General features: G+C 40.3%; 1 protein-coding gene across 4 annotated transcripts in view; it reads left to right on the forward strand.

Moving 5' to 3' along the window:
- Zbtb5 (zinc finger and BTB domain containing 5) overlaps positions 1-25,912 on the forward strand; it is a 34,121-nt gene extending 8,209 nt beyond the window's left edge. For 2 of the 4 annotated variants that reach the window (XM_004874579.3, XM_021251984.2), the window contains one exon: positions 21,487-25,912. In XM_004874579.3, coding sequence (XP_004874636.1) covers positions 21,491-23,521 — 2,031 coding nt within the window. In that variant the 5' untranslated portion in view covers positions 21,487-21,490 and the 3' untranslated portion in view covers positions 23,522-25,912. The remainder of the gene's footprint in view (positions 1-21,486) is intronic. The other 2 variants (XM_021251985.2, XM_087183673.1) reach the window with 1 other exon arrangement.
- Positions 25,913-26,740: the final 828 nt, after the last annotated feature.

Here is a 26,740-nt window from a genome sequence, read left to right on the forward strand (position 1 = left end):
GAACCACTGAGCTAAATCCCCGGCCGAAATGTTCACACATTTATTATAAAGTATTTTAAAAGTCACATTTCGTTAATATCAGTGATCTCATCAGAAATGTTTGAACATTGGGAAACCCAGTGTAACATTACAAATTTTCCAAAATTCTAACTTTTACCTGAAAGCTCAAATTTTATCATTGGCAAGAAACACAGGTTGTTTTCCTTAAAATACAGTAGCAGAGTCAGCCAGGCAGGGTGGTGCACACCTGCAGTGCAGAATAATCTCAACTTTGAGCTAAGCCTGGGCAATTTAGCAGTTTAATGAGACTCTGTCTTAAAGTGAAAAAAGGGCTAAGGATTTAGCTCATTGGAAAGGCCCTGGGCTCAATTGCCAGTACCACCAAAAATGAATGGATGAATGAGTAAATAGTTACTTCATAGTATATCCTTTATTCTTCTATGTAAAAATGTTGTTTTATGAAAAAAGCAATTAGTTCACCTCACAACTCAAAAATTGTACAAGTGCCTTTTCCTTGAGGTAATATGTTATTTCAGTATAAGCACTTGTTTTCGCTATACTTCCCATTTCGTTTCATCAAATTACATATTATTTTCTTTTTTGGCACCAGGGATCGAACTCAGGACCTTGCGCTTGTGAGGCAGGCGCCGGAACCACTGAGCTAAATCCCCGGCCAAATTACCTATTATTTTAAAAGATGTGTAATCAAGAGTTGAGACTTAATAACAACAATGAAGGGAAGGGGAGACTAGGTCACTGATGAAGGAAGTCAACATTTTTATAGCAGTGGCTATGTCCAGCACAGATGTCAGAGACAGCATCCTGGCCAGATTATTCCTGCTGCCTTAATTTCTGCCCAGCTCAAACTTATGTGCCTAGCCATCCCATCAGTTCTATGATCAAATCAATAGCCTTTCTTTAAATTACTTTTATACTTACCCAGGCTCAGTTCTTGTATCAATGAAGAACTCTGGCAGATATTGTGCTTATTATTAAACTTTTTAAAAAGAATTAAAATTATTTTTATGAAATAAAAATAGTATACCAAATACAAGAGTGGGTATGAGAACCTGGGTAATCTTTTATCATACTAAACATTTAAAGAGAGTTAAAAAAAATCTAAAACAGTGGAATCCTGAACATCCCTACTACTCAGACCCTGTATTTAAATACCACTTGAAAAATGATGATAGTCTTTAATCCAAAATTACATGTCTTATAGTTAACCTTTCTGGTGACTTGTGGTAATCGTTAACTTCAGTAATGAGCATTCATTATCTAGTATCTAGTACCTATCTTTCTAGCCTTACCTATTTGCCAACTGAAGTGGATACATTGCTTCTGTCACTTTACCCTACCCCCAAACCCCCCAGGCTTTACTTCTGTCTAGAATATATCTCAACTTGTCCAAGTCTGTTAATGCCACCATGAAACTGGAGATAACCTTTGCCTTCTCTGAACCACTGATTGATTACATTTTACCTGTTACACAGTGCTTTCTATGTTGTAATATTATTTGTGTATGTTTTTTTTCCACCTGTGGCTCTTAGTATTGTGCCATACAAATTTATGCTTCATTACACTTAACCTTGAACAAAATAAGCATTTCAAAACATCACATGGGCTGGGTGTGATTGTATATGCTACAGTCCCAGCACTTGCAGAACTTTGAGTTCAAGGCCACCCTAAACTACATGGTGAGACCCTGTCTCAAAAAGTTTGGGGAAAAAATCAGATGGATGAACTCATACAAGTACCTTAATGAGGTGCTGAGATTGCTAGGCTCACAGCATGCCTCCAAGCTGCTGACTGCATTTTCTCCCTTGATGGGTCAGCTATTTTTTGCAGCTGTGTACCTCACTTAGGCAATAATCCCTTGCCTTCATTCCAGAGGTGCTGTTGCTCATCTTTAATCAGTTAGAGTTCTAGAAAAATGTGGATTTTTAAATTTAAAACAAAAGGTTGTGTGAGGGCTTGAGGGACTTTCCTGAGAGAAATCTTTCATGCAAAGGCTTTGATCTTTATTTTCCATATTCTGAGACTTTGTGGGTTTTAGTGAAACTAATATATTTCAAAAAAGTGATTATTGGGTAATATGATGTATTTCATCTCATATAGAGCCAAATTTCATACAACAAATAATTTACTGAGCTGTGTGGATATCAGGCATTATGGGGGAAAGAGAAAATACAGCCTCTGCCCTCATCAAGATGTTTTAGTAGAATAAACATTTTGAACTTCCACTAATGTAAGTGGGAATGTAAGTAGAGTACTGTTGCAAGGTAGGCAGTGGAACCACTGAGCTAAATCCCTGCCCTGAGGCTTCTTCATAGCATTGTGTCTGGGCTCCAAGAGCAAGCTAAAAAGACAAGGCAAAAGCTGTGTCCCCTTTTATGGCATAGCTCATAAGTCATATAGTGTAATTTTACCATGGTCATAGACCTGCCTGGCTTCAGGAGGAGTACATAGACCTCCTTACTTGATGAGAGGAGTAGCAATGTCACATTGTAAGAGAGCATATTGCCAGTCATCTTGTTAGATAGAATCTGATACATGTTACCTTATTTCAGGTGGCTAGTTTTTTTTATAAAGAACATGACATAAATTAACCTATGCCAGGTTTTGGATTGTCCTTATATTGACCAGATCATTTTGTTGTCTGTTGTATCATACAGCATTACTTTTTAGCTCTCTGGCTTTCTCCCTTCCTCATAGGCTTTTGAGTTCTTGCTAGTGAATTTCTTGTGCTCTATAATGTATAGTTTTGTTACGTGGATAAATCAGCAACCAGCCTTCTACTACCAACATAAAAAACAGACCCTTTTCTTGTTTTCTCAGCACAGTCAAATGGGGGTGGGTGAGTCTACAGTATAAGTTCACCTGGAAGTTTGAATGTTGAGCATATGTTGTCATTATTGAAGGAACTATTGGAGGAATTTGGTTAAAGGAGTAGTAGTACTTCAAGGGGATATTCCCTGTGGGGCCACTGTGACAGTGGGTTTTGCTTTCTAGTCCTTCAAAGCTTCTTTGATTGCTGTTCATTTTCAAGCCTTGTTCTTTGGTTTCCTAAATCTTTGAGATTTCAGAGAGCCTAATTCTCTCAAGTATGCCAGATTTGAGTTCTGTTGATTATAAGCTTTAACTGACAGATTATCATAGTTATAGCTAGTTATGTTTTAACCTAAATTAGACTTCTTTCAGTGTCATGTGATATTACCAGAACGCTTAATACATAAAGTATCTTATTATTTTGTAAATTTTGTTAAAACAATATTTATTAACTTTCAGTACAGTGGGCCTTGTAACATTAAGTGGCATCTTAGAATCAAAAGAATTAAGATTTTTATTGTTTCTTTTTTTGTTGTTGGAATTGAGGTTTCTTGTGCACCTAATGGTTATGAGACAGTAGTTGGAGATTGAGAATGCAACTTTATGTAAATATACAAAAATATCCTTTACTAACAAACAGCATCCATTAATCTATATGGTTACATACCACTTTATTCTTTAGTATTCTTTATTCTTTGTTGTATTTTATGCACTCCTCCTGCAGGTTCTGTTTACTTTTTCATCTAATAACTTGCATCTGTGATTCTTTGGGTGACTGGCATCACTTAGAGAGTTGGAAGTGCCTGGAGGTTTACATCCCTCTAGAGAGACTCTTAGCTGTTGACTGACTGAAAGATCAGTTCCTTTGTGTTGAGGTTACATTACTTATACTCCAGAGCTCCCTTGATAGATCATGCTAAGACTGCGTTTTGGCCAAAATTGCACCCTTGCTTGGCTGCTTGTCTTCCCTCTCCTGTTCCCTGCCCTAGTTTCTCCTGGGAATACCTCCTTAACAAGTCACTTGCACTTGAATCGTTCTTTTATGGCCTACTTCTGGGGAATCCAAACTAAGACAGCATAAGTAAACCTTCTTCATATTCATAGTCTTTGAAGTCACTTTTGGGAATCATAATACGTTGCTGTTTCCAGCTTGTTCTTGAAATATTGACTTTGGCATTTTAGGATGACCAAAATATATATTAAAAATGACCCTAGAGTATTAGCTGCATTTGGTGTAATTCATGGTTCCATTTTTACCTTAATTGGGTTATGCTTGTATTACTGGATATTAAATAAATTACTTAAGAGTCAGTGCAATCACAGCAATAGATTGTCCCTCACTGTACCTGAATCTTTCTTATTGATCTATTCAGAAAAAATTGTCAGTATTATTTAATTGTATTGCCTTGTAGGTAATGGAATAACTATTTCAATATTGTGTCATAGGAAGCTTTCTGTTCTAAAATGGTCTAAATAATATAAGGTTTATCTTTTTTTTATAAGGTTTATCTTTTCTATAACATTTGATAGATATTTCTTATAAAACTATTTGGTACTGATGCCTTTTGAGGAGGTAATTTTGACACTTTCTGAGAGAGAGAGATGATTAGTTGAGGGGTTATAGGTCTGTTCAGGCTCTCCTTAAAAAATTTAGGGGAGGGGCTGAGGATTTAGCTCAGTGGTGGCTGGCCTGTCTCACAAGCTCAAGGTCCTGAGTTCAATCCTGAGGACTGGAAAAAAAAATTTTTTTTTTCAACCAGAGGTATATATATATGTAGCTTGGTAAGTGCATGTCACTTAAAAAGATAAATAGTTTTACAAGATTTGTTAAGGCAAATAGCTGGCTATAACCTCCCTGCTCCCTCTTCTCCCTAAGATGACCATTTTCAAATCTTAGCTAGTTAATTCTTTTGGTATTACTTATATATAAAATAATATGCTTGGAGCTGATTCTTTTTTTGGGGGGACACCAGGGATCGAACTCAGGACCTTGTGCCTGCAAGGCAGGCGGCAGCACCACTGAGCTAAATCCCTGGCACCTTGGAACTGATGATTCTTAATTTTTCACTTCAGACAGTATCTGTTGACTTCCCCTTACAGATGAGACTTTTGTTAAAATTTGTTAATTTCTTGTTAATTCTGAGTTTTGCTGTATGCATTTCAATGCATAGCCTTCATTCCTTCTTTGTTAACCTTTGTTTATAAATCTAGTTTTGTAAATTTAACCAAGAGCATTCTAATCAGAAAACCTTATTGCTTTAGACACAGTTTAACATTTTACTTATACCCAACCTAAGTATATAATAATTTATTTAATAACTGTTGGGATATGGCACCATAAGACCCTGGGAAAACTGAATAAGCCACGCATCAGTGGAGAAACTGAACAAAGTTTAGTCCAGGCAGCTGTTTTTTCAACCACAGAGGAGTGTGATCCAACAGTTCCCCAAGTCCAAGAGGTTCCCACTTAGTTACTTTAACAATTGCTTTAGATGACTCATCATAACAGGTAACATTTTAAACTACATATTATCTTTGACCAAGGAAGAACTCTTAAGTTATTGCACACAGACAATAATAGACATTACATTTATAAAACTAAATTTTGACATTATCTTGGTTATATAGGTTACCTGACAACTTGGATGCTAGCATGTCACCTATCTTTAAAATATCTTTATTTTTTATCAAGTGATTTAAATTAATCTACTATTAAGCTATGTGAACCACAAGCATTTGAGCTAATATCATAACTGTCTACTTATGTACAAGGCAACCTAAGTAGAACATATCTTTGGAGATTTACATACATATATCCTTTATGCTTTCAAACTCTTAAGGATTTTTTTTTTTTGGTACCGGGGATCGAACTCGGGTCCTTGCACTTGTGGGGCAGGTGGCGGAAGCACTGAGCTAAATCCCTGGCCATTCTAAGGCTTTTTATTTGTAAGTCCAATGTGAATTTGAAGTCTCTTAACCTTCATCCTATAACTTTTAAGTGGACTTAGCTATTTTTAAAAACCTAGAGGCCTAATTTTTAAAAAAATTTTATAAGGACAGATTTTATTTATTTACTTCTTTATTTTGCTGCTGGAGATGGGACCTAGGGCCTCACTCATCCCAGGCACATGCTCTACCACTGACCTGAACCACACAGATGTCACAGGGAAATGAAAGAATACTTCCTCCCCTGCTGGACTGCAAGCCTCCAGGTGAAGAAACTGAGTCTTACCTTCATACTTCCGTGACTCAGCGTTGTGTATGACCTGCAGGAAGCTCTAAATCTTAAATGTAAAAGTGACTTTATCAGTGATAACTATAAAAAAACAACAGTCATCTGTAAGAAAAGTGTGGACCATAAAAAGTTTCGATGCAAAGACAGTGTCACATACTTCTGAAAGTTATTGAAATCAAAATGGAGTTACTCATGCCAAGCCCAGACTAAAATGAAGCCTGGAGGCCATAGAAAAGGAGCTCATTGGGCTGGAAGTTTAGCTCAGCAGCGCCAGTGCCTTCCTGGTGAACACAAGGTCCTAAGTTCAGTCCCCAGTTCCACAAAAAAAGAAAAGAAAAGGAGCTCATTTATGCTTACAACTATGATAAAAACCATGACAGGAACTCTGAGAACCACAGCCTTGCCAAAGGCCACTGCAGCCTCACACAAAGAACACTTCTATGAGGACAGCTGTCCACTATTGCCTGTTCAACACTGGACTGAGGTCACCCTTGCTACTGATTCTTGTGGCCAGTGACAACTGTTTCAAAACACCTTATATAACCCTCCTGATTTTAAAATGCTGTGTTCTGCGGTGCATGATGATGCAAGCCTGTGATCCTAGCACTCTAGGAGGCTGAGGCAGGAGGATCCCAAATTTGAGCCCTGCCGAGCAACTCAACAAGACCCTGTTTCAAAGCTCAGTGTGAAGACTCTAGGCTCAACCCCCAGGTCCTTGCAGAAGAAGAGGAGAAGGTGGGCAGTTCGGTTACAGAAACACACAGAAGATAGCCACGTGAAGATGAGAGCCAAGAAATGCTGGCACCTACCAGAAGCTACAGAAGCAAGAAGCGTTCTTCCAAGGAGTTTCACGGGGAACATGGCCCCACCAACACCTCCACTTCAGACTTGGAGCCCCCAGAACTGTGAGAAAACAGACTTCTGTTGTTTGAAGACAAGAGGTTTGTGGTAGAGACCTAATTTTTTTGTGAGAGACCAAAAGAGCCAGAGGGGGAAAAAAATAAAAGGGAAAATAAAATTGATATGACCTCAAGAAGCTTAAACAAAGCAGCTTAAGATAAACAGATGAACAACAACAAAGAAAACAGACACACAAACAATTATTTTTAAATCAGAGTGCACTCTTAGAAATACTGGCCAAGTTGAACTATAGCTATAATAACCTGTTGTAGGCTCATTATAAATTGACTAGTCAGAACATTTTGGTGTGACCAATTAGTGTGGAATTTTCTTCTAAGAAACTAACACCAGTAAGGAGATGAGAAAGGAAAGCCTCTTAGTATAGACTTATAACCAGAAAGAATTAGGAGAGTGAGAAAAGAACTTTGAGGTTTTGTCTTTTTATTTATTTATTTTAAAATTTACCTTTGGAGAAAGAAATTGACTTTTAACTTAGCTATAGATTGTGTGTCAAGAAAAGCAGAGGCCACATACTTCCCTGTCCCCCTCCCAAATGATGGGAGGCACTAGGCTCCTCTACCCTCTACAGAAAAAAAAAATTAAAAGGGTCTGAGTTGTCCCCTTTTTGTATTTAGCCCAGCTTTTGCTTGCTTGCTCTTCTTTCCCTCCCTCCCTCCCTCCCTTCCTTCCTTTCTTTCTTTATTGGTACTGGGGATCGAACTCAGGACCTGTGCTTGCAAGGCAGGCGGCAGAACCACTGAGGTAAATCCCCGGCCTGCATTAGTACTCTTTATCTTAACACCTGCACAAAGCAGAGAAAAGAGCAAGTTAACCCTTTAATTGTAGATTAAGAATTTACAGTGCACAAGAAATGTTAAGCATATTCATTAAACAAAAATACCAAATTGGAAGCCAAAATAAATTTGCCAACTAGTTAAGATTTGTAACAGTGGGCTTTTATTGTGACTCTGGGTTGGCCCTAATGCCAAAGCATGAACACCTTGATTGACTCCCTGTTTTTATTGGGGTGCTGGAAGTTGTGTCTTTTAAATTTTCTTTTTCCTGAGGGGAGGATAAGGGTGGTCTTTCTTTCCTTGTGTGCCTGCCGCTACTGCACCAGGGGCTGGACCCTCCTTGGCCAACACTGGCTCCAGTCAAGGTGGAGCCATTGAACCAGGTTGTTGGGGTTATAGGCTGAGGGTAGGGATTCTAGAGGGTCCCACATGGAGGAGGGAGCCGGAGATGAATTCTCTCTTTTTTTATTAAGTCCCTGAGATTTTTTTGGAGGAAAGAGGGCAGTTGGTGCTTGCTGCCAACACAGGGCATAATTTATCACTTCCTGAGACCCCCAGTCTTTATTATTAACTATTTCAATCAACAATTGATGTACCCTCTCCTCTTCTGACCTGAACTTTGGCCGGAAGACCAGTGGGGCAAGGATAGGGGTTTGTGGCCAAATGAAATAGCAATATTTTATCATCTGAGCTTTCTTTTTTTTTTTTTCTTCCTTTTTATTGTTTTGTCCATGAGTTGTCGTCCAAGTCCTTACCATCAGTCCGAGGGGACTATAAGGGGGTATTTTGTTCCCTGAGCCCCTTGATTCCCTAATCTGTCCTGAGACACATTTATTTCCCATTTTGTTTGTCCCAAAGCCTAAGGTTCAGTCTCTGGTATCTACTGAGATGTCTTGCCATTGGTTACTTTTGATTCCACCCGAAATTGTTGGTCTCACCTGAGATCGTTCCTAACCTCACCGGAGACCCTCACAGCCTCACCTGAGATCATCTAGACCTCACCCAAGGTCGTCCTGGGATAGGGACAGAAGAACTGACCACCAAAGCAGTACTCAGTCTCCCCTCCAACTTTTTACCTTGATTCATACACAAAGTCCCCTGGTCACTGCAGGTCCCTTTGCCTCCCTTTGGGCCCTTTTTATGTTGTTGATAAGTCTTTATTGGGTCCTCTGTCCATGGGCATTGGTTCTCGTCCTGGAGGCCACTGCAACTGGGGTGTGGGATGCATGTCTCAGTGAGAGTGCTCATACCCTAATGGGCTGGGGCCCCACACTGGGCACCAGATTGTTAGAAATAAGCCTTCAGACTCAAATTGTTAGTGCTGGAAAGAATGCACTCAGACAGCAAGCAAGAGGACTCAACAAGGCAAAGTTTAAAGTTTACTTCTGTAGAAGGGCCCAAGTGCAATCAGACATGAGGCAGTAGGAGGCACACCTAGCAGTGAGGAAGCAGCATTGTAAAGGCCTAATGCGTGGAAAACAGCTATGCTTTAAATTCATTGGCTGAATTCGAAGGCTTACAGTCTATGGTGGTTGGCTAGTTTAAGGGGTTCAAATGAAGGATCTGAAGGATTGTTGAGGGGAAGGAAGAGCGGGAAGGAAGATGGTGTGGGGAATAGAAAGTCCTTGGCTATTAATAGGCTATCTTTGGTCTGCAGCTATGTTCCCAGAATTTAAACTGAGCAGGGATTTCTCATAATTCCAGTGTCTTTGGAAGGGGCCACCTAGGGTGGACTAGGGACTAGGGACTAAGATGGAGGCACTCCTGTTTATATCCTTTGATAGAAAAGACAGGGCTGCAGTTTCTCACACCAATATAGTTAGAAGTTTTGTTTGTTCAACAGTTCTCAAAGTGTAGTTGGGAATCCATCACCCCAACTTACAGACTTTTTCAAGGAGCCTGTGAGGTTAGAATATTCTATTTAAACTCATTCTTTCAGGGCTGGAGATTTAGCTCAGTAGTTCCGTTGCCTGCCTTGCAAGTGCAAGGTCCCAAGTTCGATCCCCGGTACCAAAAAAAACCCAAAACTCATTCTTTCATAAGTGTGCAGTAGAGTTTTCCATAGACCCTGTGATGTGTGATGTTGCAAAAGCTGGAATGTAAAATGCGGAAGCATATATAAGAATTCAGATGTCTTCTGTTAGTGTAAAAATATAAAACATTCGTTGTTTTTGAAAATATAGTTATTTTTCATTAAAATGTTAACATGTAATTGGTTATTTTAAAATAAGCAAACAAATATTTTTAAAATTTCTTAGTTCCCTAGAGTTTTATTATTTTTGTTATTGTTTTAAATTCACTCTATTCTTTAGCACAGTCCATGGTAGAATATTCAGGGTTCAATAAAATACCACTTGAAGATGTCTACACTGCCTGTGGACCTATCCATTATAACCAATTTTCTTTCTTCTTGTTACGGTTCTTTCAGATCCAGAATGATCACCTCTTACCCAGTTAAACTCTGCATTTCCAAAGTTACCTTCACATTGCATATATAGAAGAGTTCTAGTTTTCAGAAGGATGCTGTAGTAGACATTTGTACTGCCCAGAATCTTTTAAACACGTCTCCTTTTACATTTGAACAGCCTGCAGATTTTGAGTTCCTCTTTCCCAAGGTAGAATCATACTGGTAGCTACTACACTGCAGATACAAGAACTAGTTTCCTTTGGTCATGTGTACCTGGGTAAAGTTATATGCAGATGTGAGCAGTGTAGACCATACTAAGCATTTAGAAGTACTCTCTTAAAAACCAGACATATGATCGTGGCTGCTGTTTGTCTCAGACAAGAGAATTATCTTTACAATAAAGGACTTCCAAAATGGGGAAAAAATAGACATTTAAATTAGTTAAAATTAAATGAAAAAATTCAGCTCCTGGGCTGTGGTGCCAACTCAGTGGTGGAGTGTTTGTCTACCATACACGAAGCCCTGGGATCAATCCCCAGCACTTCCAAGAGAAAAAAAATCAGCTTCTTAGATACTAGCCACATTCAAGAGCTCAGTAGCCCCTTGTGACTAGTGGACCCTATAGCAACAGAACATTTCCATCATTGAAGAAAGTTTTAGACAGTGTGGGTCTGAAAGGTGCAATGGCACCCACTTTTGTTTTGTTTTGGTACCAGGGATTGAACTCGGGACCTTGCGCTTGCAAGGCAGGTGGTGGAACCACTGACCTAAATCCCTGGCCCACCCACTCTTTTGAGTAGATAATCTAGAGCAGAATTCATTGAAAGCAGCAAGTGTTGTAGCACTGATGGCGGCAGAAGTGGTTTCTCTAGAATGGTTCTACAGTGTGGTTAGGTGTTCTTTTCTGGCTTTGGGGCATCCAAATGTAGCTTTCCTACCTTCCTGGAGAATTTGTGTGCTTTCTAACATCCTTTAATCATAAATCTCTCCTTAAATCAGCTTAAGTAGATTTGTTAATATTTAACTAAGAAGTGTGACTTACACTGATATTGAAAAGATGGACAGCAAAAATCTAATTGTCAGTTTGGGGGCCAATATTAGCTTTTAGGGTTTTTTTTTTCTTTCTTTCTTTCTTTCAGTACCGGAAATCCAACTCAGGACCTTGCGCTTGCCAAGCAGGCGCAGTGCCACTGAGCTACATCCCTAGCCCCCAATATTAGCTTTGATCTTATCAGGTTTAATGTCCATTGCCAATCCAAATGATCATAAATCAAATGATTAAATATATTGGAATGAAAGAAGGTTGCCATTAAAGAGAGATTAGTTTGGAGTATCTCCAAACATAATTTTGCAGAGTTGTTAACTATGTAAGTTTTGATCATCTTTAATGTCAGTGTATGAGTTTCAGAACTTACATAGCCCCTTAAGAGAAAAGGAATCTCTAGTCTTTGTTTTACCCTGAAGATGGCTTGCCAACAAGGCATAGCGGAAGGTTGTAGGCATCCCTAAAGTGTTTTAAGAAGAGCCTTAGAATTTGAGTTGATCTCAAAGACTAAGATGGAGGGGAGGGGAGATCTAGTGTAGGGCTGAAGGTCTCTAGGCTGATGGAAAATTAAGTTTGTTTTGTACTGTTCACTTATCTTCTAATATTATTTAAACCTCTTTGTTGGGGTATTTCTGGCTATATCAGTAGCCTATTCCCAAAGGTCTCTGGGCCCTAGGAAAATTTCCTCAAAATGGTGCTTCTGAGACCACAATTTCTTTGCTACTTATGTGGGGTTTTTCCTCCTGCTACTGGGAATTGAACCCAAAATGAGAGCAAGTTTCATCTCCAGTCTTTTATATTTATTTTATTTTGGGATATGCTTTCACTAAGTTGCCCAGGCCAGCCTTCAACTCCTGATCCTCCTGCCTGAGGCCCCTGAGTAACTAGAATTATGGATGTATACCACAGTGCCCAGCTATTTATGCTTTTTCTGTAGGAAGCAGAGTGTAAACCTTGAGAGTTTGACATTTAACTGAATGGCTTTTTTTGTGGAAAAGAGTAGTAGTTTCTTACCCTCAAGATTTAACTGACATTTTGAAAAGTAAGCAATTTTTTTCATCCATTTCTTAAAAAAGAAAAGCATAAAACAATGTTAGTATTCTTTTAAAGTGCTGACTTGAAATTGTTTTTATTTGGGAAGTAGTAATTCCTGCACAGGAGGGATGTTTTGAAGATTAGAAATAATGTAAATAAAAAATACTGATATAGGGGGAAATATAACTCCAACCCCTTAGATATCAGATATGCCGAGTTCATGTTCCCCGGAATCAAAGAATGAATTCTAAGGAACGATAAAGGTTAAGAGTAGAAAAATTTATTGAGAGAGATAGCTCCTGAGAGACAGGCAGGGACCCAAAGTGGGTTGCCACAGACACCACTTCTCAGAGGAATTTATAGAGCAGAATCATGAGGTGGGTACAAAAATCACGAGGTGGGTACAAAGTAAGTCAAAACTATAATCAACCAATAAGGTTACAAGTATAGCTGCTTAGGTAATATTGATCCCGTGGGGAAGCAGGTCATGTAACAAGGGTACATGGAAAGAACAAAGACCTTTTTAGGAAGGGATGAATAGGTCCTGGTCACCCACCTGGGTGGCTGATGTTTGTCCAGACTTTATTAGACCAGGTCAATATAATCTTCAACTTATTGCTTATCCCTTGGGGAAGCATGTAGGCCTGGTCATTCCACCTTTATCTTGAGGCCTGGCCTTTGACAAATGCACCGCCAACCACAGTTGTAATGTGTTCTCATCGTCTGCACTGTCACCCTTGAGGGCTGAGGCCTGTCTGCCTATAATATTCCTACCTAACTTAGCTGTCTATAATAATACCACAATGACTAGAGGCACATAGAAGGCTCGAGATTAATGAAGTTACTATATCTTATTAGTAGTACTACCACTATCTCCTACTGTCATCCCTGAGACTGCTACTACAACATAGCCAGCTGTGTTCTCTGTGGTAGTAGAGAAAGCAATAAGCTGAATGTCTATTACTGCTTGGTTTTTCTGACAGGGCCTAAATTTACATGGTATCTCCGTATTTATTGCAACTCTGAGGCTTGTATGTTTGCAACAAATTTTACTCCTCAAACCAGAATGCTTCTTCCTTTTTCCTGATACACAACAAGTACTTCTTTGGAACTTGGCACCTTTTAGTATTTTAAGTTTACGTAACAGTAATTACATTTTGCTGAATCTTCCCAAAGCCTTGAGCTCTTTGTCCTTGAAAGAGTTGGTTGGAAGTTGGTGAAGGTATGTAATTGCTTGTTCTTTGCTCCCAGCAGGGAATCTTAGTAAAGCAAGTAGGGATGTGGTAGTGATCCCTCATGTATATCTGCTTTCTTACACATGATAGCAAAGAGCAGACATCCTTAAAGGGGGATATGTGTGTTTAGGTGGCATATTTTGTTGTTGGAAAGTCCTCAAAGGTTAAAAAAAATAGTATGCAACCACATTCAGTTGTTTCAGCTGTTTCTTCCATCAGTGACTTCTGTATTTCTGTTTTTGTTTTTTGTTTTGGTACTGGGGATCAAACTCGGGACCTTGTGCTTGCGAGTCTGACCATAGTTTTTGACTAAAAGGGCAGATGAGGGTTTAACTTTATTACACCATTTCTCCTCTGCCCCACTTCCCATGGAAATTTTCCTCCCATCACTCCCAATAGCTCAGATTTGGTTCTGTGTTCATATTATTATGACTGTGTCAATATTGTCCACAGATGAACCACATGGTGTGGTACAACTAAACAACCTCTTATTTTTCCTGAAACTAATCAATTGGCTCATTTGAAATTTTCCACTATGATGAAATTGCTAAAAACTCAGTACTCTCAACTATATATATCAGGTGATTTATCTATTCACTACCCTCATAATTGATTAAAAGTTTCACTAGCTGTGGAATTCTAAGCTGGAAATAAACTTCTTGGAGAATTTTGAAGAAACTATCATCTTCTACCTTTCAGTATTGATTTGGAGAAGTCTTATGTAAATGTTATCCCTGATTCTTTATAATCTCCCCCTACTCCCTCAAACTCTGGCCTCCAAAAAACCCTGTATCAATCTTCAATCCCAGTGTTGTAAAATGTCACTGTGATGAGCCACCTCTGGGGATTTGTTCATGCATGGTGTTGAGCTTTTGGTGAGCTTTTTTAGTCTTCTTAAGCAATTTTTTCAGTTTGGGAAGTTAGCCTTATTTTTTAAAATTTTATTTTATTAGTACATGTTTGCAGTATACACAGTTTACAGTCATCTTGGGGAATGGTTGCATGTACATACTATATAGCTTGTTTCTTTGTTTTTTAAACCCCCTTCCCCTTCTCTCCATCTTCCTTCCTTCTCTCCTTTCCTCCTCTTCCAGTTCTCCTGTCCCGGTTTTCATTCTTGTTGTTATGGCATATAATGTTTACACTAATTGAGATTATTAGGCTCCTGTATGTGGCAGGAACTTTTTAAAAATTCTTTTTATTTTTCCTTTCCCTACTCCTCACCCCTTGCCCTTGTTCCCTCGGTCCTCTTCCCTATTGCAAGAGATCCATCCCCTTGTCTCCTTAGTTGGTTTTATTTCTTATTTCTCTCTTCTGTTTTCTGTCTTTTGTCCTTCTGTACTTAGAGTTGGGCCTCATTAATGTTCTTTTTTTGTCCAGTTACTTTTATCTTTCCTTTGCCTTGTCTATAAGATTTTCTGAACCATCCTCTTCCAACTTTGCTATTAACTTTTAAAATTTATTGGTACTTTCAACTTCTAATAGTTTTCTTATTCCCTAAATATTTCTCTTTAAAAACTATATTATTGGGGCTGAGGATTTAGCTCAGTGGTGCCACCTCAGAAGCACAAGGCCCTGAGTTTGATCCCTGGTACCAAAAAAACCAAAAAACCCTACATTATCTTGTTTCATTGATTGTAATAATAATGAGGATGTAATAATAGATTTTCCCCTTAGTTTTGTTTTTTCTTCTTTCTCCTGCATTGTTTATTTCTTCCAAATGCACCCTCTTTGGTATTTTGTCTTGGTTTAGAGAGTTTTCTCTTCTATTTTGTTATTTTTCTTTAATGTACATATTTGAAATTAAAGCACGGACTCTGATTGGAAGCTGAGTGGATGGGTTGGCTTTGAGAAACAATGGGATTCACTATATGGAAATTAGGTGGGGACCCAAGTGTTCTATTGGAAAGATTTCCCCAAATAACACTTCCTCACAGAGGAATCTCCATTCACCTTGGGAGGTATGAGCCTGGCTGCTCCTCTACTTGCTGAGCAGATGAAAGGAGTGGGAGGTGGTGTGTCTCATCTTCTGTATGTGTGGGGTTTAAGCTTTAGCTTTCAGTGTAATGGCCAGTCCCAGCCTACTCACCTGGTGTCCTGAATAGGGAGTCTCTGGTTCAGCCTCCAAGCCCTGGCCTTTACACTCCCTACCCTCCAACACTTTAGAAGGCAGAAGTCTCTCCTTTGTCTCCTGTGCATCTTGTTCTTTTCCTATCATACAGAGGATTTGTAATACTTTGTTGGAGTTGCCTATTTATTTGCCTGTTTCCCCTGAGGGAGTGGAAGTCTTTGGCTTTTATGGTTATTGTTGTTTTTGTTTTTTTGTATTACTGGGGGGTTGAACCCCCAGGAATTTTTCACTAAGCTACATCCTCAGCCTTTTTTGTTTGATTTGGTTTGGTTTTTTTTGAGACAAGGTCTCACTATGAAGTTTGGACTGGCCTTGAACTTGCTTTGTAGCCTGCCCAGGCCGGCCTCAACTTGCAGCAGACATGCCTTAGCATGTGCCACCATGGCTGGCCCAATCCACCTTTTTTTTTTTAACGAATTTTATTGTTACAATTTAAATATACATAACAATCACATTCATCAAAGAGAATTTGTACCTGTACATGGTATATCTTGATTTCTCTTTTCCTCCCAGTCCCTTCCCTCCCCTCCCTTCCTTATTTACAAAAGTTTGTTTCGATTTTTTTCTTTCTTTTCTTTTTTATTTCTTTTCCCTTCTTAATCTTCCCCCTCTCCCTTTCCAAGTTTCACTCTTTTTGAACAATTTCTTCGTATTTTACATTATCTATTTTACATTTTGGTTGTTATTTACCCTTTCAGTTTCTCACACCAGAGGGACAATGTGATATTTACACATGTGTGTCCAAAGGCCCAATCCACTTTTAATTTTTTTTTTTAGACAAGGTCTCACTGTGTAGTTCAAGCTGGCCTTGAACTCATTATGTAGCCCAGGCTGGCCTGGAACTTGTCATTATCCTCCTACCTCAGCCTCCCAAGTGCTGGGATTACAGGGGTGTGCCACCATGCCTGGCTAACTTTTAATTTTTGAGATAGGATCTTGCTAAATTGCCCAGGCTAGCCTCAAACTTGAGATCCTACTCCTAAGCTACCCAGAGTAGCTACAGGTCTGTGCTAACAGATGTGGCTTCAGTCTGTCATGTTGATCATTTTACCCCTAGTACTTGGGCTCATTAGGTGTTCAGTCTTTGTATCCTGGGAGTTAGCTATTAGATTCAGCCCAACCCGGATCCCAGAAGCCAGAGTTTCATTCTCTGGAAGGGGTGAAACATGCCTTTTAGTTGTGTGTCTTGATCAGCTGCATGGCCTGTGCACAGAGGGCCCAAAGAGTGACCCTCTTCTGTAACCATATATATAACAAGGGGCTGTCCCAAGTGCTAGTCAAGGGTAGGTACTTTGGCCCAGTTGTCCCCACACGCCGAGGTAGTATAGTCATTTCTTGGATGAGAAAATAACCAAGTTCTTTTTTCTAGTGAGTCCAGAGGTGTAAATGTACAGGCATTTAGTGGTTTCAAACTCAGCACTGGAAAGTCATATGAGTTCTTCTTTTTTTTAAATGATTTATATGAAAAATTTTAAATATACAATTTTTGAAGCAAATCTCAGAATCACGTCATTTCATCTGTAAATGACATCTCTTTTTTTGGACCAGGGATCGAACTCCGGTCCTTGGACTTGAGAGGCAGGCAGCGTAAACACTGAGCTAAATCCCCAGCTATGACATCTCTTTTTTTAAAAAAAAAATACTCTTTAAAAAATTGCAGTATCATTATTATACCTAAGAAAAAAATAATAAATCCTTAGTACCTTTAAGAGATATATATATATTATATATACGTGATATTCTAAACAGTCATATATATGGATAGGTGGATATCTATGATACTTTAAGCAGTCAGTTTAGGTGGTTTTGTAGAAGTCCCACCGTTCAAAACTGGACTATGAAAGAAAATGACTTTAGATCAAGCTTGTTCATCTCTTATCTTACTTTTCCATTATTTTAAAAATTAAAATATAATTTATTGGGATTTCTTTAGTTATAATGTATATACTATAAAATTTCTTGGGCCAGGGATTTAGATCAGTGGTTACGCTGCCTGCCTCGAAAGGGCAAGGTCCCGAGTTCGATCCCCAGTACCAAAAAAAATTTTTTTTTAAATTGTATTTTATTGGTACATTTTAGGTATACAATATAATAACATTCATCATTGGAAATTTGCACCTTTACATAATCTCTCTTGGTTCTTATTTTTTCCCCTTCCCCTGCCCTCCCTTCAACCCCTCCATCCCTCCCTATTTACAAAGACTTTGCTTCCATTTTTCCATTTTCTCATATTAATTCCATTCCTTTCTTTCCTTTCCCCTACCCCTCCCACTTTCCCTCCCCCTTTGCCCCTTTTCTTCCTATTTCACATTATCTATTATACCTTTTAGTCCTTATTTACACTTTCAGTTTCTTACACTAGACACTATTGGGTATTTACACATGTGTGTCCTATTTATTTCACTTAAGAGTATCACTTCAGTGTGCATCCATTTAGCTATAAATGTCTCTAATTTCTCATTTTTTATGGCCAAGTAGTACTCCATTTTATTAAAAAAACCACATTTTCTTGATCCAGTCTCCTGTTGATGGTCAGTTGGGTGGCTTCCAAGTTTTAGCTATTACAAATTGTGCTGCTATGAACATGGGTGCACCTATATCACTGTGGTATGATTCTTTTAATTCTTTGGGGAAGATACCCAGCATGGGAATAGCTGGGTCAAATGGGACTTCCAGTCCTAGTTCTTTGAGGTATCTCCATACTGATTTCCACAGTGGTTGCACCAGTCTACACTCCCACCAGCAGTGGAGCAGGGTTCCTCTTTCCCCACAGCCCCGCCAGCATTTGTTATTGGTTGATTTCATGAGAGCAGCCATTCTTTCTAGAGTGAGGTGGAATCTCTGCATTGTTTTCATTTGCATCTCTCAAATGACCAGTGATGTTGAACATTTTTTCATGTATTTATTTGCTCTTTCTACTTCTTTGCCTGAGAAATGTCTGTTCATTTCAGATGCCCATTTTTGGATTGGGTCTTTAAATTTGGGAGGTCTCATCTTTTTAAGTTCTTTATAGATTGGAGATAGTAGACCTTTGTCTGAGGAAGAGCAGATGATGATTTTTTCCCACATTGTGGGTTGTCTCTTCACACTGTTGGTGGTTTCTCTTGCTGTCCAGAAGCTTTTTAATAAGAAGAGATCCCACTTGTTGATTGTTTGCTATTTCTTGGGCAACTGAGGTTTTGTTCATAAAATCTTTTCCTACACCAATGTCTTCAAGAGTTCTACCTAACCTCTGTTCCAGCCAATTCAGTGTTTCTATTTTAATATTTAGATCTTTAATCCATTTCGAATATAGTTTAGAGCATGGTGAGAGATATAGGTCTAGTTTTAATCTTTGGCAAGTTGAAACCCAATTTTTCCATCACCATTTATTAAAGAGGCTATCTTTCTTCCAGTGAGGGTGTTTGGCTCCTTTGTCCAAGATGAAGATGAGGTGGCTGAGTGTGTCTGGAGTTGTTTCTGCATCTTCTAATCTGTTCCACTGGTCCTGAGGTCTGTTTCTTTGCCAGTACCATGCTGTTTTTATCACAGTAGCTTTGTAGTATAGTTTCAAGTTGGGGTTGTGATACCCCCTGCCATGTCTCTGTTGTCTAGAATTGCTTTTGCTATTCTGGGTCTCTTCTTGTTCCAAATGAATTTTTGGGCCAGTCTAGTTCTTTTGATTGGTGAATTGAGACCATTAACATTGATGGTTATAACTGATATGTATTGACTTATCATTGTCATGACTTTTTCTTTTTGTTGGATTCTCTCCCTTTGCATTTAGTTTCTTGACATACCTGATGGATTCATTCTGCTGGGCTTCCTGGGGTTGTGATCCTTGTCTTTTCCTAGGATATTGTCTAAAATTTTTTGGAGTGCTTGTTTGGTATTCATGAAGTTCCTAAGGTGCTCTTTGTCATGAAAGTATCTTATTTCTCCATCAATTTTGAAGGGTACATCAATCTCGGTTTTGCAGGGTACATCAATCTGGGTTGGAGGCTGTTTTCCTTTAGGGCTTGGGATACATCACTCCAAGGTCTTTTTGCCTTGAAGGTTTGCGTTGAGAAGTCTACTGTGATTCTGATGGGCTTTCCTTTGTATGTGATTTCTTTTCTCTAACTGCTTGTAGAACTTTGTTCTTCTCTTGGGTTTCTGGAATCTTAACAATTATATGCCTATGTGCAGATGTTTTTTGATCAAAGGCTAGTTGGAATCCTATATGCCTTACTTATCTGTATGTCAAGTTCTTTTACCCTGCTTGGGAAGTTTTCTGCTATCACTTCTGTGAACAGTTTTTTTATATCATCTGTGCTCTTTCTGTTTCTTCATTGACTCCAGTCAGTCTTATGTTATTCTTTTTTGCATCGTCTAGCAGCTGCTGGATTGATTTCTCGTGTTCCCTTACAATTTTAAAGCAAATTTTCTTTTCCTAGTCACTAATTGCAATCTTATCTTCTATATCTGAAATTCTGTCCTCACATTGGCTCATTCTGCTGTGTAGACTTTCAGTGGAGTTTTTCATCTCCTGGAAATGTTTGCATCTGTTTTATGGATTCCATTTGTTTCCTATGTTGGGATTTCATCATGTTTCTCAGCTCCTCTCTAGATTTATTAATCATATCTTGCACTATGGGCACAATCTCTGCTGTTATGTGAGAAATTATTTCTGATTTCATTTTTTCCAGATCCTCTTTTGTTGCCAGTTCAGGGAGTCCAGGTGGTTGAGTATCTGTGTGTTCCATCTCATTTCCCTTTGGGTTGCTGTAGGTGATCTGGAAGTCTGTTTTTGAGACTTGTTTATGTGTCTTCTCATTTCAACAGTGTGTGTGTGTGTGTGTGTGTGTGTGTGTGTGTGTGTGAGTGTGTGTGTGTGTGTGTGTGTGTGTGTGTGTGTGGTGCTGGCCCCCGCATGGCTCACCTCCTCTGTGCTGGGAGTGGTGCTACGCCGGCCTGGAAGCCTCCTCCTCTGCGCAGGGAACGGTGCTTCCAAAAAATTTATGAAGTCATAGTAATCAAACTTTAGAATATTTGTGTCATACTCTCAAAAATTACTCTTTCCATTTGCATTTATTCCTTGCTCTCAGCCCCAGCATTAATCTTCCCTTTGTATCTGTAGCTTTACCTTTTCTATGTGCCTAATATATTTATTTGACTGAATAGACTTTCAGCCAGATGTCCTTAGTCTTACCTTCACCTGAGCCACCAGTTCATGGACTTTGGGAAAAGGTTTCATATATGTTGTCTTATTCACTGGCAGTGTAAGAGTTGGCATTTTGGGTATGCTAACTTTGCATTCATTTACCTACTCCCCAGCTTTCCCATTCTGTTTTTTTCTAGGGCTTCTACCTGTAAGGGTTTTTGACAGTTTATACCTTTAAGACAAAGAGAAAAGTGTCTTTTTAATGGGGTTTCAAGAATGAGTAGGTACAAACGCATGTGTACAATCTATAATCAGTAACTAGAAATCTCCCCTGCTAATGTTGATTTGCCATTTTCACTTATTTAAGGATTCTAAGACTGGAATGTCTTGGTGATAATTCACTGTGCTCAGGGATTGCAGAATGCCAACAAACTTCTGTGGGCAAGATACAGCTTCACTACACACTGGTCTTTTTTAACACAGACCCTCCCTGTTCTCAATGGGTCACGTGAACCATGAAGGGCAGCCGGGAATGAGCCTATGTGTGTGCTGCATGCTATTAGGCATGAAAGTTGAATCTGCCCTTTACTTGACAAGTTTTTTGTGTGTGTGCTCATCACCAGCAGCATTACAAGTTTGAAAAGGTCTAGGCTTGACCATTCAATATTTTTCCATCATTCCCTTGTGTTTTGGCTTTGACTGAAGCTTTTTTAAGTCTCAATGCTTTTCTTTCTTTGTTTGTTTTTCCTGTAGGATCATGGATTTTCCTGGTCACTTTGAACAGATTTTCCAACAGCTGAACTACCAAAGACTTCATGGCCAGCTCTGTGATTGTGTCATTGTAGTGGGGAATAGACATTTCAAAGCCCACCGCTCTGTGCTGGCAGCATGCAGCACACATTTCCGAGCTCTCTTCTCAGTGGCAGAAGGAGATCAGACCATGAACATGATTCAGCTGGATAGCGAGGTAGTGACAGCGGAGGCCTTTGCTGCGCTGATTGACATGATGTATACCTCCACCCTCATGCTGGGGGAGAGCAATGTTATGGATGTCTTATTGGCAGCCTCTCACCTGCATTTGAACTCTGTTGTTAAGGCATGTAAACATTACCTGACAACAAGGACACTGCCCATGTCTCCCCCCAGTGAGCGCATACAGGAGCAGAGTGCCCGCATGCAGCGCTCCTTTATGCTACAGCAGCTGGGACTAAGCATTGTGAGCTCAGCTCTTAATGCCAGCCAGGGTGGCGAGGAGCAGCCAGCTCCCATGAGCTCATCAATGCGCAATAACCTGGACCAGCGAACACCTTTCCCTATGAGACGCCTTCATAAGCGCAAGCAGTCTGCAGAGGAGCGGGCCAGGCAGCGCCTCCGGCCCTCCATGGATGAGTCTGCCATTTCAGATGTCACACCAGAGAATGGGCCTTCAGGGGTTCATTCTCGGGAGGAGTTCTTTTCACCAGATTCTCTGAAAATTGTAGATAATCCTAAACCCGATGGAATGACTGACAACCAGGAAGACAGCACTATCATGTTTGACCAGTCTTTTGGTGCTCAAGAAGATGCCCAGGTGCCCAGTCAGTCGGACAACAGCGCCAGCAACATAGCACAGTTGTCGATGGCCTCTCGTGCAACTCAGGTTGAGACTAGTTTTGAGCAGGAAGCTGCAACTGAAAAAAGTGGTTTCCAGTGTGAAAATGCTGAGGTTGGCCTTGGTGAGAAGGAGCACATGAGAGTGGTGGTTAAATCTGAGCCCCTGAGCTCACCTGAGCCTCAGGATGAAGTGAGTGATGTGACCTCCCAAGCAGAAGGCAGCGAGTCTGTGGAAGTGGAAGGAGTTGTGGTCAGTGCCGAGAAGATAGACCTCAGCCCTGAAAGCAGTGATCGGAGTTTTTCAGATCCCCAGTCCAGCACGGACAGGGTAGGTGACATCCACATTTTGGAAGTCACAAATAACCTAGAGCATAAGTCCACGTTTAGTATTTCAAATTTTCTCAACAAGAGCAGAGGAAGTAACTTTAGTGCAAATCAAAACAATGATGATAACATCCCAAACACCACTAGTGACTGCCGGATGGAGGGTGAGGCCCCTTACTTGCTGAGTCCAGAGGCTGGGCCTGCAGGCGGCTCCTCTTCTGCCCCTGGCTCCCATGTGGAGAACCCATTCAGTGAGCCAACAGACTCCCACTTTGTCAGACCCATGCAGGAGGTGATGGGCCTGCCATGTGTGCAGACCTCAGGCTACCAGGGAGAGCAGTTTGGGATGGATTTTTCCAGGTCTGGTTTGGGACTCCACTCCTCCTTTTCCAGGGTAATGATGGGCTCCCCGAGAGGAGGAGCCAGTAATTTTCCATACTACCGCCGCATAGCTCCCAAAATGCCAGTTGTAACTTCTGTCAGGAGTTCACAGATCCCAGAAAACTCTGCCAGTTCCCAACTAATGATGAATGGGGCCACATCCTCATTTGAAAATGGCCATCCCTCCCAACCTGGCCCTCCACAGTTGACCAGGGCATCTGCTGATGTCCTGTCAAAGTGCAAGAAGGCCTTATCAGAGCACAATGTCTTGGTTGTAGAGGGAGCTCGCAAGTATGCCTGCAAAATCTGCTGCAAAACTTTTCTGACTTTGACAGATTGCAAGAAGCACATCCGTGTTCACACAGGTGAAAAGCCTTATGCCTGCCTGAAGTGTGGCAAGAGGTTTAGTCAATCCAGCCACCTATATAAACATTCAAAAACTACTTGCCTGCGCTGGCAGAGCAGCAATCTTCCCAGCACTTTGCTCTAACTGCCCTCATGAAACAATGCCAGGGCCAGTTGTGGGACTGAAACTAAAATTGCTTTTGGTGGGCAGTTAATGCCTTTGGGTTTGAGGCTTCAGCTGCCCAGTGGCTCTTGCAAATTTCAGCTATTAAGTGGGAAACTATTACAGGTAGCACTTGGCTGTGGCATTTCTGAGTGAAATGCAGGCTGTGGGAATGGGATGCAATAGATCCCTGGAACCAACTTCTTCCTTAGGGTTGAGTAATACAATTATAAAATAGTTTGTAATTGATGTTGTTAAAAGTGGCGCACTTAAAAATTAAAAATGGAAGTGCAAAACAATTTTTTAGCAATTTTTGTAAAGTTCTGTGAAGCATTGAATTAAACTTCCTATACCCCCTGATGGAAATATTATATCCCTGTACAATGATGCAAAATGCACTTATGTGTAACCAGTGGTGACTTGGTGCCTGTCTCAAAGGAAGACCCTTAAGGACATACCTGTCTGCCACAAATGCTTTAAATCCTGAGATAGTCCTAGGCCTCAGAAAGTACTGTATTTTTTATTTTTGTCTGATTTGCAGTCACAGACACTGCACTTTGATGGTGCTGACACTGGGTCCAGGCGAGCATTCTCTTGGACTAATAGGTGTATATACTTTTGAGTACATCTCTGTTAGGTAGATGTTTTAACAATATTTTTTTTTCTGGTTTTAAAGACAAAGTTGTAAATGGAGTATGTACTTATAGGGAGTGACAAGTAAGGTATTGTTTTTGTATGTGCTGTTTTAGCAGAATTTTAACCAATTTGTGTTACCAATGTTACAGTTCCATGTTTGGAAGTCAGAAAAGAGCTAGTTGTTTGTCTTTGTTCCGATGATGTGGAGTCATGTTTTGTGGCAGTTTCATGATCCATTGCCCTTTGCTCCATCAGACACTGTAGAGTTCCATCTGACACATCCCACCTGAGGACAAGCCTATTTTCCACTGTTTCTTCATGCTCCCCTTCCCCATATGGCCTCTCTCCCTAGATGACTGTTTTCAGTTACAAACTAACCAAAAATAATGTCACCTCCCATGGGTTTTTATTACTGTTATATACTATTCTTTAAAACTATAGGCCCTTAACTTTATTGTTGCTTCCCCAACCCGATACTGAGGGTTTAAAATTGTTTGAAATCCAAATTAGTAGCATTTGTGAATGAATAATGAATAATCAGTCTTTTCCAGGATTTGTAAGAGATGAGGCAGCCCGTATAGCACAGAAGTCACCTAGTAGCAACTGAGACTGCTGGAGAGGCATTTGAGTCACTGCCCAGGGCCTCCCAGCTCACTTCCCCCGCCCCATCTTGCTGTTCTCTGACACTGCTGTCAGGGCTATTGATGGCACTCGTGTTTGGCCATCCCCTGGCTCATGTGAACCTGGGAACATCCCAGGTTCATGTATCTGTGTAGAACTCAGTTTAGCTTATGCACAAACATGATTTCATTTTGTTTTTTACACAACTTTCTCAGAAATAACTAATCCACTGTGCATAATTCAGAATTTATTCATATGTTTAGAAGGCTAAATATGTGTAGTTTAAAACAAAAATAAGTGTGCGTCTTCTCTTAATCTAGTATGTACAGTACATATCAGTGGATAAATCTAATGTTCATAGAAGGCTTGGCGTCTCCTATGAACTGATCTCAAGGAGGAAAGCTCACAAGGAAACCTGCAGCTCCTCCTCTGGGCAGATGAGGGGGACCATGGGAAGATATGTGGTCACCTGTGAAATTCAGTTCTGTGTGGCTCATTGTCAGCTGTCCTGTCCTGATGTGATGCGAGAGGCTCCACATCCACCCGCCACATGATGTAGGGACCAGCGTCCTGTGAGGAGTTGGACTTTGGGAGTCAGATTGGTCAGCATGGGGAATGAGAAGCTCTGGGCCTGGGGCAAGGAGCCAGTGACACAGGCATGGCCGCTCCCCTTACATCTTTCAGAGGTGGTGCCAGGAGCCTCCTTTTCACCCCTGCTCAGGCAAAACTGAATTTGCCTTTTGGGCCTGTCTCTGACACACATCAGAGTCCTGCCTCTCCACTGCTAGATGGAACCTGGAATCTCTCATCTACCTCTTCAAATCAGTTTCCACGTGTGAGAAGCAAACTTGGGGGCCAGTGTCCTGGATCATGCTATAGCACTTGAAAAATAATTCAAAGCTTCCCTGGAAAACCAGTCCCAGGGTTCCTATGATCTAGTTTCTACCTGGATCTCAACTGGTAATGGGGACCTAAATACGTTGGCTAGCCTTAATTATAGCCTGGCATAATCATAATCTTTCCTGGTGATAACAGCAAAAAGTTCTGGTGGGGCACCTTTGTCAGTGGTGCTATGCTGGTTAAAATTTGAGATTTTGAAATAAAACATTTGTCATATCCATGCCTCTAAATATGTTTTTTTTTCTTTGCTTAGGTTGAGGTTGAAACAAAACAGAAAAGTAGTACTATATTGTCAGCCCTGCTTCTGGTATTTTTTTAAACCAAGCTTCTAAGACAGTAATATAGTCAATGAATAATAGTAATTTCTTGTTCCCCTCCAGTTATTCATTCCTTTTGAGTGTGATTTTGTTCTCAGTCTACCCACTTACTCTTGGAGGCCACTCAACCCTGTACTGCGTTGCTGTTGGCAGCTTCATTTGCCAATTTGGCCCAGTAGGGGGTGGCTGGAAGCTGATTCCTTTAGCACAGAGCAGGGCTTTGGCAATGGCAATGCTGGTGGCCTGGCCTTGGGGAAGAATAAGAAGATGACTTTAAAAATCTGGACGTGTGGTGGGCCATGCCTGTAATCCTAGTACTTGGGAGGCTGAGACAGATGGATCACAAAGAAGAGACCAGTCTGAGCTACATGGTGAGTCGAAGGCCAACTGAACTACATAGCGAAATCCTGTCTCAAAAACAAAAGTGTTCACCTGTGTAGGGGACAGAGGATGAGACAGGTAAAGGGAGCAAAGTGTAGATACAAAAACTAATTCTGAAATTAGGAACGCACCTTCCTCTAGTCATTCTCAACCAAGAGTGTCGACCTAATGTAAGTCCTCCTTTCTTCTAGTTAACTAACTCCCTTTGCTCTATGCGCTCTGAATTTTCCTGATCGTCTAGGTATTGGGTTGAAGTGCCATGATTAACAAGGCTCCACTTGTCCCACCCTTGGTGAGGGACATGGGATGGAATTGGGCAAGTTGCTACAAGTGCTCAGGGTGAAGA

Source organism: Heterocephalus glaber, unplaced genomic scaffold (genome assembly GCF_053883595.1).
Source record: "Heterocephalus glaber isolate CG9 unplaced genomic scaffold, H.glaber_assembly_v1.0 deba00001481, whole genome shotgun sequence".
Classification (NCBI taxonomy): Eukaryota; Metazoa; Chordata; class Mammalia; order Rodentia; family Bathyergidae; genus Heterocephalus; species Heterocephalus glaber.